The 13,158-nt window shown below is 39.9% G+C and overlaps 1 protein-coding gene across 1 annotated transcript in view; it reads right to left on the bottom strand.

Annotated features, from left to right (window-relative positions):
- Window positions 1–11,699, bottom strand: part of LOC104505874 (plectin-like) — a 26,504-nt gene extending 14,805 nt beyond the window's left edge. The window contains exons 1-17 of the mRNA XM_010146620.1: window positions 11,533–11,699; window positions 11,306–11,399; window positions 10,809–10,963; window positions 9,471–9,933; window positions 9,251–9,379; window positions 8,970–9,047; window positions 8,694–8,855; window positions 8,467–8,571; window positions 6,628–6,723; window positions 4,727–4,852; window positions 4,247–4,399; window positions 3,841–3,995; window positions 3,588–3,714; window positions 2,372–2,555; window positions 1,223–1,380; window positions 720–898; window positions 371–509 (exon numbers count right to left, since the gene is read on the bottom strand). Of these exons, the coding sequence (XP_010144922.1) occupies window positions 371–509; window positions 720–898; window positions 1,223–1,380; window positions 2,372–2,555; window positions 3,588–3,714; window positions 3,841–3,995; window positions 4,247–4,399; window positions 4,727–4,852; window positions 6,628–6,723; window positions 8,467–8,571; window positions 8,694–8,855; window positions 8,970–9,047; window positions 9,251–9,379; window positions 9,471–9,933; window positions 10,809–10,963; window positions 11,306–11,399; window positions 11,533–11,699 (2,670 nt within the window). The remainder of the gene's footprint in view (window positions 1–370; window positions 510–719; window positions 899–1,222; window positions 1,381–2,371; window positions 2,556–3,587; window positions 3,715–3,840; window positions 3,996–4,246; window positions 4,400–4,726; window positions 4,853–6,627; window positions 6,724–8,466; window positions 8,572–8,693; window positions 8,856–8,969; window positions 9,048–9,250; window positions 9,380–9,470; window positions 9,934–10,808; window positions 10,964–11,305; window positions 11,400–11,532) is intronic.
- Window positions 11,700–13,158: the final 1,459 nt, after the last annotated feature.

The following is a 13,158-nucleotide window of genomic DNA, read 5'->3' as shown; positions in this document are numbered from 1 at the left end:
TGATAAGTATTTCACAGCAGTAGCAGGAATGTTACTGTGGCCACATTCAAATAACACTATGTTATCTTAAAGGTGTTATCACTATTTTCTGAAGAGACAACGAATAAGTCTTACTGCAGCATTAACAAGTGCCACTCTCAGAAGTCCAGATACCTCAAAGCATTTCCTAACAGCAAGAATGTGCATGCAACAGTATCCACTTCCTAATGCTCCAAAGCTGTCATTTTTTTCCCAAGATGTCAATCCTAACTCAGACAGCCAACCTTTGATACACTACGCAGTATAGCATAACGTAAACAGGTGTTATAAGACAGATAATTTTCCTAATATTTTTTGATTTGCCCATGGAAAGGCACCAGCCAACTCTTACCTTCAATGTACCCATCAGATTTTCTATATTGTTTTTGTCAGCTGTTACTGCCTCTTCTTCACACAACTTAGTTTCATAGAGCTTTACTAACGTTTCTGCTTGTTGGTTTTTCGTCAGCAAGAAATTTACAGTTTTTAATCTGAAAAACAGTAATCTTCCTGTTAACTGAACCATCACTCACAACACTCAAAACACTTGTGATTTTCATTTTTTTCATGTCACAGGGTACCCCGTTATACAACATTAAATTTATGTTAGCTCCCTTTTCCTTGATCAGTATTATTCATACTAATTAATTTTGAAGAGAAAGCTGTAAAGTAAAACGTGTGATGGAAGGCTTGTCACATACTTATCTACATAAATGGAAGACATGGAATAAACTTGGTTCATGTTCTGAATAACAAGATTGAGTTCAGAGCGCAGAGTAGGGACTGAAGGGGAACCAGCAGCTTGACTGAAAAACTCTTCGCATTTAGCTGAGATGACTCCCAATTCACCCTTCAGACGATTCAGTTCTTTCTCCAGTTTCTGTAAAATGAAAGGTGATTGACAGTGCATTTATCCTACATCAACCTCACGTACGCTCTACATATCATTATCAGAACAGGTCTGCTCTGCTTGTTTCATGCAGACACCATGAAGAATTTTTCAAAAGGAATGTATGCAGAAGAGGGAAACTAACAGAGTTGCCATTCATTGGCATCTTTTTTCTCATAAACGCAAGCAAATTTTTGACTGTTGTCTTTTCAAGGTGCAACACAAACTTTCCTGGCCACACTCAAAATGACTGGATATATTTGTATTTAAATAAAACTGTTTTCCTAGGTAAAACAGCCTTTCTCAAAGGCTCACCTCTTGCTCTGAAACCCTATGCATACTTTCATACGGATCATCCCTTTCCATTGGGGTTCGGATCTGCCGTATTAATCGCTCTTCACAACTCTCCAGCTGAAGCCTGATATTTCTGACTTCAGAGATGTACAGATTGTAAATAGATTCTTCCTGCTCCTCTGTTGAAAGAAACAAGGCATATGTTAGCAAACAAAGACATCACAAAACTTCCACCATGTCTTCTTACGAAACACTTTATAAAGTCACCATTCTACAGGTCTTTTCATAACTGGCTGAAATCTCACCAGTTTCCACTGGAATTTTGGCAAGTAAGGCAAATTTCAGGAATCCTTAAATTTTAGCTATAATTAGATCACTTCCTCACATGTGAAAAACTTGCATACACCTTTGACCATTCATCCCAGGCACAGGCCTCACCCCTTACACAAACACTGCTAAGCTCACTGTCTGATTCTTTCAGTCAGATCAGGCAGTAAACCTCCAGGGCTTTCTGGGTTTTAATAAATCCCCTCTTTCAGACACACAGGGCAACACATCTTTCCTTAAGTACAGTGAACTATGCTAATGCAGCTATCAGCTTTGCACTACTGTATTTCTTTAAGTCATTAGCTACTTGACAGTACATCAGAGCTGTTATTTTAAGCTTTCTGTTCTTACTGTATTTAAAAACAGAGTTAAGAAAGCAGTAACTACAGGAAATCTGTGCAGGTAGAAAAATATCTGGGACACTTTTCTTGCCTTAACAATGCGAAAAAAAGTTCTAATCCTGTTATGAACTCAACACAGTAATCAAGGTGCATTTCCAACATTCAAAAACAAGGAAGGCAGGACTGAACAGTGGGATGCAGTGCACAGAATAAATTCTTGAGTGTAAATTTTTTTGCAGTGCTCTGCATATTAAGTTACACATCAATATTTTTGAATAGATTAATACATATAAAGTTAAAAAAAACCCTTAGAGCTTCTGTACGATGTAATTGTGCACACTGAAAATGATGACTATCTGTTCAGAATAACTGGGCATTAAAAAGATCAATATGATAAAACAGGTAATTCACTAGAGCTTGTATTCAGAGAGAGAAATTTTATCAAGAATTACAATTTTATCAAGATGAGGACATCTTTCTACTTATCTCAGCAGAATTTTACCTCTTTCAGCAGATTTCAGAAGCTCTTGATAGTATTGCTTACACACATTAACTTCCCGTTCCAGCTGTGCTGTATCAGAGCTTGTGAAGATTCTGGACTCCCGGCTATCTTCCACAAAATCATCAAAGCGGGACTGCAAATTGCTTAGAACCTGCTGATGTTCACCTGGCAGCATTGTCTTTATCTGCAACAGACGGTAAACCCAAGGCACGGTCAAGCAATGATGCACCACTCACACAGTTCCCTCTAACATTTCTTATCAAAAACCAACACTGACCAATTACTAAGATGGCAAAGCCAAAGTACCGAGGTTCTGAAAGCTCGCTGTTCCTGGGCTGGACTCCGCTTGACAGGTATCAGCGTATCAGCTGATAGTTTGCACTCACTATAAAATCCTTTTCCATCTTTAATGGCAGTAATGGACTGTGTTAAGACAATCCTACATCAGACACCATTTCTCCCTCTAATGTCATGTAACAACAAACAGGAAGCCAGCATGAGTTAAAGAAGCATGGACACCTGAAGAATCATCTCAGATTCCATCTTTTCAACAGCAGCAGTGGGAAATCAGGAGTGAAAATGTCATTTTGGGTGTTACAAATATTACTGCAATAGTTTGCAGACAGATATACACTAAGGATGTATAATTATATCATATAAAACTATTAATTAATATAACTATTACATTAAGTAGTGTTACTCTATACATCCAACATTGCATAATTCGGTGATCTCACACACCATTTTAGCCAGTCAGAATAGTCACTGTTAGTAAGAAGCTGCAGCCATCAGGAAACAATGGGGATTTTCATGAAGATTAACTTCAGATTAACCCTAATGAAGCAAATCTCCCTAGATATATTCAACTTAAATCCAGAAAGGTAGACTCCTCCAGAACAAAACCCGGACTGTTCAATTCCTTTGGAGAGATCCTGCCCCTCTGCTGACAACAGAAGACTAGAGGGATCAAGCACAGTAAGGCTGCAGGTAGTTTCCATAACATTCCTCTCTGCTCCCTCCCCCAATGCAGCTGTGTAAAGGCCACTCAGATCAAGGCAGAACATTGCACAGGGGTAACCAGCGTGGCCACTGCCAGCTATTCCCATAAGAAAGAGGAGGTTTGTTGCAAATTGTTCATTAGACACTATTTCTGGGAAGCGTAGCCTATGACTTCCCAGCAAATGGCTAAGAGGCCCTTGCCAGACACAGCACGTACCGAGGCAACATTGCCAGCTCGAACAGCTTCGATTTCGTTTGTCAGGTAACGCCAGGACACCACACTCTTCATGTTTACGTGTGACTCGTGCCAGAGGGCCAGAACATTCTGGAACTGCTGTTCGATCCTGAAACACAAACAGAGCCCAACTTTAGATCAAATGAAAAAGGGAAAAAAAGTTAGCTGTGACTTTAACTCAAGCTTCATATAAATCAATTTTAAAAGAAAACGGGTGGTTCTGTTTTGTCCCTACCTGTTAGCTGTATCTATCGCTTCTTTGTTCGGTGGAGGAACTGTAAAGCATACAGATGGAACCATGGCCTCATTACCACTCGGGCTAATGACTTTCCATTTAGCACGATGGGAGTTGCTTGCTAATATACACTCATCATCTTTGTAAATAGTTATCTAGTATTAAGAGAAAAGCAGAATAATTTAATGAGCTAAGCATTACAAAATACTTTGCAAAGAACTTGTGCAAATGGTGTCAACAAATAAGCAAGAGAACAACAAAAACAATGTTCCACACAAGGATTTGCTCTTGTTTACTAGGGTGGAAGAAATTTAGAGCCCAGCGTTCTCCAGGAATATGGTAATTAACGAAACATTAGCTGAATTCTCACGTCTGTAATTGATTTGAGGAAATTCAAGTTTCTAACCTCAATTTGTCTATAGTCACAGATGGCTTTAATTGGGATGGATGCTTTGAGTATACAGTCAGGGTTCCTTGGCTTCAACTGAATTATTGCCTTGGCTCTCCCCACAAGGCCTGCTACTGTGCTCTTGTACTGCAAGAGTTGTTCTTTTTCTTCCTAAAACAGTTAAGAAAAGAACACATCTTAAGAGATGGCCAGAATACAGTGCTGTTTCTTTGATCCTGTTAAGCTTTTCTTTTCCTGAGTTGCCTTATTGTTTTCCTTAAACGTAAAGGAACAAAGTACCTTTCAAAAGTCACTGCTTTCCCACAACATCTGGTATTGTAAAGCTAAAGACATAAATAAAACTGTATTTTAAGGGTATAAAAACCAGTCATGATACATGTATAGATGCAATTATTTAACTGTAAGTTCTATCCAATTATAATCTACACATTTCTCATTTAATTGTAACTCACATTAATAGGATCCTTGAATTCTTACCATAGACTCCTGGACAAGGTCTTCCAGTCTATGAAGGCTGCTCGATCTATCACAGCTGTATTTTCGGTATATGGTATCTTTCAAATTCTTTAAGTATTCCATGGCTTCTTTGGCATCACTGAAAAACTAGGGTGAGATAAATATCTGGGTTACTTTTAAACAACCAAAAAAGTATACAAACAGCTAGACTATGAAGTTTTCTTTAACTTGTGTCTTTTTAAAAGTAGCTTGAAGTGACCACTGCACCAACACTATCCATGATCTCATGTCTAAGCCTTCTGTTCAAGAAGGTGATCAGAGGGCTGGAGCACCTCTCCTATGACGAAAGGCTGCAAGAATTGGGCTTGTTCAGCCTGGAGAAGAGGAGCCTCCAAGGAGACCTCATTGCAGCTTTCCAGTATCTGAAGGGGGCCTACAAGGGTACTGGGAGAGGACTTTTTACAAGGGCCTGTAGTGATAGGACAAGGGGTAATGGGTATAAATTGAAATCAGGGAGGTTTAGATTAGGTATCAGGAAGAAATTCTTCACAGAGAGGGTGGTGAGGCCCTGGAACAGGTTGCCCAGAGATGTTGTGGATGCCCCATCCCTGGATGTCTTCAAGGCCAGGCTGGATGAGGCTTTGAGCAACCTGGTCTAGTGGAAGGTGTCCCTGCCCATGGCAGGGGGGTTGGAACTAGATGATCTTTAAGGTCCCTTCCAACCCAAACCATTCTATGATTCTATGAAGAAGGCACACACCGTAACACCTGTTATTCTCATTACTATGTACATCTAAAATTAATTCAGCAATTACTCAACCTTAGTTTATTACTGTTCCTGTTGCGGAAAAAAATTTCTGAAGTGATTCTTGTTTCCCTCGGAATTACAGCAACTTCCATATATAAAGAACACACAAAGCCTACAAACTATAGCAAACTAGCTGCAAAATTCAGCACGCACACTGGAGCAAACATGTTGTGCAGGAGGGGAAGTGTGCTGCCACACTTGGCAGTTCTGCGTGGGCAGCTGCAACCCCTGACTAGACTCCTGGTTAAGCACGATTGGGAAGGGAAATACCCTGTGATAATCCTCACACCATTCTGTCTCTGAAACCTCATTTATCAAATTCAGAATTCCCATTTCTTCCTCCCACCAGTCAGAGCACAAATCGTTCCAACTTTGTCTTCTCCAGTGTCCATTCCCTAACTTTGGGCTCTCACCCTTCTCAGCCCGAAGGCACCTCATCCCAACACCACCTCCCTTCCTCTTCAACCACCCAACCCAGGAGAAACTAAGGAGTAATCTTTACAATTTAAACATTAAAAACCAGAAGATTTAAAAAACAAAAATTAAACAAACAAACAAACAAACCCCACCTCTCAAATCTTTGATCATCATGCATATAACTGAGAAACCCTGCAATCTCTGTCCATCATGCTTGTAACTGAATACTGCATCACTTGCTGAGTATGTAAACAGGTGATAATCAGGTGTTTCACTGGATGTGCTTGTTCAGCATTATTATTAATGCTCTACATTCCATTTCTATTTGGGTAGTCCTGTAAAAACCACTAGAATATGTTCTCCCTTGACTATCATTAACCACCTCCCACCCTACATTACCCGCAAAAGCTCTATTGATGACAGTTGTGTAAGACAGGGAGAGAACACGGCTTCATTCTCAGTCTCTACTTGCAGCTTTGGCACTCCCAAAAAACGTCAGGCCAGATTTGCATCTGCTGTGAACTGACATAACCGTAATGCAGACAATGCAGGTGCGGTAAAGCTGCAGGAGCACGGTTCATCATCTCATGACAGCACGTGACACATGGCAATCCTACAACTACTGTGAGACAGCAACTAGCACTGTCCGTGGAACTTTTTTCCTATGGTCCCAACTTAAAACATTTCACATTCTTACCTCAAAATACGCAGCGTTTTCTCGCAAATGTTGTTCAACACAGTGACAGAGCTGAAGAATCCAGCTCCACTGTGTCTGCATTGCAGCTCTATAGGCCTTTAAAGGAGACAAAGAGATTTTACAAAAGGAAATAGCAAATTAAAACAGGCACACATTTCCAGGATTTAGGAAATATAAGGGTCATGTAGCAAACATAAGCATCTAAGCCTGACCTCCTCACCCAAGAAAAGCAAGCTGCAGCAAGGAAGATTCCAATCAGACGTGAGAAAAATCCTGTTGCTGCAGCATAGTCAAACATCAGAAAACTCGCCCACAGAAGCTGTGAAATCACCATCCTCCGGCACAGCCAGAAATCAGCCAAAATAAGCACTGACGCTGCTACATGTCCTGAGGTTCCCCCAGCCTAAGCGAACCTATGGTTCTGTGACTGTATTTACTAATTGGAAATAGCTGGATTCTTCCTTGGACACAAAGCAGGTCTTAAAGTAGCACAGAAAGCACAACAAAAATAATTAACCGGGGCTTGTTGCAATGGATGATTTTGTAACAGTTACACAGGAATTCAGAGAAAGCAACCCTACTGGACTGATGGCTCCTATACAGCCTGCAAGGTGCTGCCACCAGCAGCGTTCACCAGCAGAGGGAACTCTTGGCTTTCTGACTGCAGTCAAAAGGCTCAATTCTTCAATTGATTCCCTATGATTCTTCGGGAATTCAAAAGTGTTTTTCCCATTGGCTTCAATGAATTCCACAGTGATGCATTAATGCATAGATTCTTCAGTAGAAAAGGCATAATTTTTCTTTTTAAATGTCTCAATATAGCATTTTTGCAGATATCATAATCTGCATAGTCATCTTCACGGCAAAGGCCTGGTTTCGTAATACGTATCTTCAATATATTAAGTATATCACACTGATTTTATTAAGTATATTAAACCTTATGACAGCATATACTTTTCAAGAATAGAATGCCCCACCTTACATAAAAAGTCATTTATTATTCATAGTAAATGTCACAAAAAGGAAGGAAGGGAGGAGTTTTCTTCATGTTTCTAATTTAGGCAGATAGAAACTCACTGAGCTAAAGAACCATAAAATTCCATCCTTCATTCTTATATAATAAAATGGCTTTTCATTGTTTCCATTTTTACCACCCACTGTCCATATTTCCTCTTTTCCTTGACACTCTACAGCAAAAAGCGTTTTACATTCTCCTTTGGAAACTTGTACTGACCCTATAAGAGCTACAGTACAGATGTAAACCTTCTACCTGTAATATAGAGCTTGATTCAAGTCTGAAGTAAATCACATTGCCTGGTCAGATTTTCAACATCCAAAGAAGTTTCATAATTCACTGACAAATAAGTTATGAAACCAAACCTAAACCGTAATAGGAATCTGTACATATAGTAAGTGACTAGAAAAGCCCTACTCAAGCTTCTTTCAATCCAACAGGAGAGAAACCATGTAAGGACTGTTCCATGCCCTCAGTTTGCCAATGCAATTTGCACCTATAACTCCAGAAGCTGCGTGCATGACCACAAACATCTGTACACACCAACTCTGGAAACTGTAATTTTAGACTTTAGGGAGATTTTTTCTAAGCAACCCAAGACATAACCCCAAGTTTATAGAAGTGTTTTTACTTTCTGGAAATAGGAAGACAGACACAACAGAGATGCTGAAGAGGGGAAAAAAAAAAACCAAGAGTTCCCATTAGTCAAAGTTTTCTTTAATTTCCTGTGAGTTAGGACTTCCCTTCTTTTCCCCAAAATAAATCTAAGGTCTATTAAATCACAATACTACTTTCTCATTTCTGTGCTGTTTTTACTAACTTACCTCAATGGTTAGCCTGGCTGGGTGATTTTCAAGAAGCAATTGCTCAGCTATTTCTTGTACTGATTTAATAACTTCCTCTTTTTGATCGAGTTCTCTCATTAATTCCTTTTTTTCCAGACAAAAAAGAAAGATTGAAATGTTTTAGAAACCTTTAGAAATTCTTAAATCTTCAGAAATTCTTAAAGATGATTAAATTATTCCCTCTGGATTATACTAGCAATACATACTGCATGGTATTCCTTTTTTCTTGTTATATTGGGGTTTCTCTCACTCCAGTCATATGCAACTTCTTCCTCTTCTTTTTCATTCAGCCATATCAGCTCTCTAGTAGCACGAGAGACAAAATTGTGAAGAGTATCTAGGTGCCTTTCCTGATTTCTTGATGTGTTCTTTATTAAAAAGAAGAAAAGGAAGATTTACAAAGATCAGCATTTAAAGCTCATCCCTTATCAAAGACGATGTACACTGAAAAACTGAACATCGAAGAGCTACTACAGACTTACCAAGAGTTTTGAATACTGACTCTCCAGTTTGTGCAATTTTTCTGCATAACTGAGTTTAAGAGGGGCGGTCATTTGGATCTGCATTGGGTATACAAGGTCAAAAGACAACAGAAAGGTTAGCTATGTTAAACCATTAGATTTCCTGATTTTATGATACGTCATCTAGAGATCAGAAGGAAAAGTAAGACTGTGAAACCTAAACACAGTTCTAAAATTCAGTATTAGTTTATGGGTCACCCAGTAAGAAAGTAAACAAAGAAATAGAGAATATGGTGCTGTACCTCACTGATTTTAGCTTCTTTAAGGCTGGATTCAAACTCCTCAATAGCTTTGTGAACATTTTTGTGATTTTCTAAATGGCTTTCAACACTCGGTAAATCTGAACCCCATTCTGCTCGATCAAGTTGCACCTTACAAACAAGAAGGAAAGATTAGCCATGATCTACAAGGAGTAAACGTAATAATGTTTGTAGAAGCAGACTGTTTCTGTAAGATTGCTACCTGCATTTCTTCCACCCAGCTCAATAGGTCCTGGACAAATTTCATGTTCACCTCTTCTTCTGTTAAATTCTGATCCACAAAAGCTGATTTCATAAGAGGTTTCCTGATTTGCATCAGTTTGAGTGTCTGCAGAGTCCCACTGTCTACTCCTGTCACATAGCCCTGAATTAACCGTGGTGGGATGCCTGGTGTGTAAGCGGGAGTGACGGTTGGTGTCAGTCTGGAAGTAAGACCTGATGAAAGGCCAGATGTTAAGCTGGAAGAAGTCAGAGTAGGTGTTAAACCTTGGGTCATTGCAGCATTTAATTCAGGGGTTAGGTTTGTTGTAAATCCTGAGTTTAAGCTTTCGGTTATTCCCGATATCATCAGCTTTGTCTGCTCTGTTGTCAGTGCATGCCCCTTGCTGTACACAGAAGAACATTCGGTCCGTATGGCCACAAGTTCATCACGAAGCTTTGCAACTCTATAAAAATAAAATAAAATAATTAAATATATACAAATAATTTGAATGAATGCTTATGATTAGGGTTTAACTGAAGAGCAGTATGAATTCACATGATCTCTTAATATGTAGTTATACTTAAATATTTATAAATAAGTGTTGATATCAGAAACTATCAGGGTATGTCAGCTCACACTGCTATAAATACAGATAATAGATGTAGGAATCAGGCAATGACTAGAAAATCAGCACGGTATGGGCACTAGCATGTACCGTACAGAATTCCAGGGAACAATCAGCAAAGCAGAAATCTTACAAGATACTACATGTTGCAGTAGATCAAACACTTGCAGTTCATTGCCAAGGAGCTGTTATGTGCTTGATCTCACCCAGTCCAGGGTGAATCCTGAAAAACTTTGGAGCCACTTCTTCATAAAATTGAATTTTGGTGTTTAAATGCATCTTTCTGCCATGACTGTATACACTGCCATGTGTAAGCTAACGCTACCCCACTTACTACCTGTTAAGATTATCTACAGCTATTATCAAAAATCTCGCCTCAATTTTTAAAATCAAAGCTGGTAAATTCTACAAGCATTTTAGGTGCCATAAAACAAGCTAACATCTTTACACTCAGATATCTAGAAAACATTACACAGTTAAGTCATGCTCTGCTGAATGACTTCATTTTTAAAAATGAGCAGAAACAGCTCCTCTGGGCGCTTCAACAACGTCTGTGGTCAATGTACCCTCCAGAATACCTGATAATCTTTATCTGCATGCCCAGTGACAGATTGAGAAATTTATCCATAGACACAAAGATTTGAAAAAGCTGTCCATAATGGGTATCCATCTTTGAAAAATTTATTTATTCATATAAATACACTGTAAAGTACCTTTGCACAAGCTGGTCTGCCTGATAGTATTTTCCATCAATAAGAATTTGGGCATCAATCAGTTGCTGGCGAAGAAGGTTCTCAGATTCTAGAAGATACCCAGCTACCTCTGCTTCATGTTGGAATTGCAGCCCTGACTCTAATCGCTTGGTGTCCTGAATAAATAAGAGAAAGCCATTAAGCCCTGCAGCTAAACCAAAGAGAAACGAGCCATAAGAAAACCTAATTTTTTTATAAAAACTTCTTCTGATCTTGAAACAATTGTGAAATATTTTATCTAACTACCAACCAAAAAAAGGTAACAGAACTAACACTAGGCACTGTTTGGTATTTTCATGAGGAAATGCTAAATTAAAGATAACAGTATAATGAAAATGAAAGTAGCAGCTATTAAGTACGCACTCAAAAAATCCCCCCCCCCCCTTTTTTTTTTAAAGTAGCCACTCCACTGCAGTAAGTTCATGAACACGGCCAAGTAAAAACCCCGACTGACTTACAGACTGCAGAGCATTCCGGGCAAGTATTAGTTTGTCCTCACAGCTCCGGCTGTCCCGCTGAATTCGGTTTGCAATCTGCTGCAGCATTTCCAACCTAGGTGATGCCAGAGCATTCCAGAAAAAAAAGTATTCATGTTACTCATGTTTACTATATATCTTGCATGAGTTTAAAAACAAACAAACAAAGAGCATCTAAACACAAAGCACAAATACATATGCCAAGTTACCTGCTTCCTTCTAAGGTGCCATTACCAAAGCTTATACAAGATTTAATCAGTGTGGGACCACAATTAACAGAAAGGAAATTCTCGTTAGAGTCAACGCTGGTTCGAGCACTGGTACTGTTGCTAAACAGTGAATCACTGCTATGATAGCTGTAACTACTGCTGTTCATTTTTACATCCAGAGCACGGTCCTCCTGGCTGTTCACATTTGCTGAAAAATGAAAAGATAAAACTCCTACGAAAAGTACAGCTTCTAGCGCTGAAATTTCACTACTGGCTTTTAAAACACCTAGCACCCCTCCTTTAAATAGGCTTCAGTACGCATATTCACAACACAGCAATTAATATTCTGCCAGCTCTTCAAAGGATCTTCCCCGGGGCTATGTACGCTGCTCTGCTTTTGGCTTCCCTACCTTGCATTAAAGCTTTGCAAGTACAGACTAAGCAGCAGCATTAGGGCGTCTCTAGGAAACAGACACGCCAAATACTTTATTTAAGTGTCACTAAATGTCTATAAGCCAAAAATGAGCTTAAAGAATCCTTTGCAGTCTAAAAGTTTCAAAAAGCAGTGAAGTGAAAACTCCAGGGTACAAAACATCTCCAAGGCTGGGCTCACTCCTTTTTTTTCTAAAGGAACTGCACGTTCACTATCAAGTCCAGAGGAGGCCACGAAGATGCTCAGAGGGCTGGAGCACCTCTGCTATGGGGACAGGCTGAGAGAGTTGGGCTTGTTCAGCCTGCAGAAGAGAAGGCTCCGGGGAGACCTTATTGCCCCTTCCAGTACCTGAAGGGGCTACACGGAAGCTGGGGGGGACATTTTACAAGGGCCTGTAGTGACAGGACAAGGGGTAACGGGGTTAAATTGAAAGTGGGGAGATTTAGATTAGATATCAGGAAGAAGTTCTTCATGGAGAGGGTGGTGAGGCACTGGAACAGGTTGCCCAGAGAAGCTGTGGATGTCCCATCCCTGGAAGTGTTCAAGGCCAGGCTGGATGAGGCTTTGAGCAACTTGGTCTAGTGGAAGGTGTCCCTGCCCATGGCAGGGGGGGTGGAACTAGATGGTCTTTAAGGTCCCTTACAACTCAAACCATTCTATCTGCCCTGTCCCACTACCTGTCCTCCTGCAAACTTCCCTTCAACTTCCTGCACAATCAGAGTTTATTGCTGTTTTGACTGCAAAACAATAAAGAAAAATCTGATCGCTGCCCTTAAGTTTGCATTTTAACTCGGAATTTGGGTTAGGGGTGATTTTTTTTTCAGTATTGCACCTCTGTTCATAAGACCTCCTGAAAAACCACACCCACACCCTACAATGACTGTGTTTATGCAGAAGAGCACAGCAAAGGCATAGACACACCCCTGCACCGCCACCCAACTCCACCAGTTTTGCAAACCAGAGCTCAGTTTGGCACTCTCCTCACTGATGTCATATTAATTTTGATCCCATGCACCAATCTGGCCACACGTTGCCTGTATGTGCTGATACTTTCAGATGTATTTACCAGACTTGCAGGCAACGCTTAAGCACTTGCCAAATTTCACTATAAACTGAGGACACATTTTTGCCACAACCAAATCATAGAATCACAGAATGGTTTGGGTTGGAAGGGACCTTAAAGATCATCTACT

Source organism: Eurypyga helias, unplaced genomic scaffold, assembly GCF_000690775.1.
Source record: "Eurypyga helias isolate BGI_N326 unplaced genomic scaffold, ASM69077v1 scaffold39012, whole genome shotgun sequence".
Classification (NCBI taxonomy): domain Eukaryota; kingdom Metazoa; phylum Chordata; class Aves; order Eurypygiformes; family Eurypygidae; genus Eurypyga; species Eurypyga helias.
The sequence above is the reverse complement of the archived record's forward strand: the minus strand, read 5'-3'. Positions and strand labels throughout refer to the sequence as shown.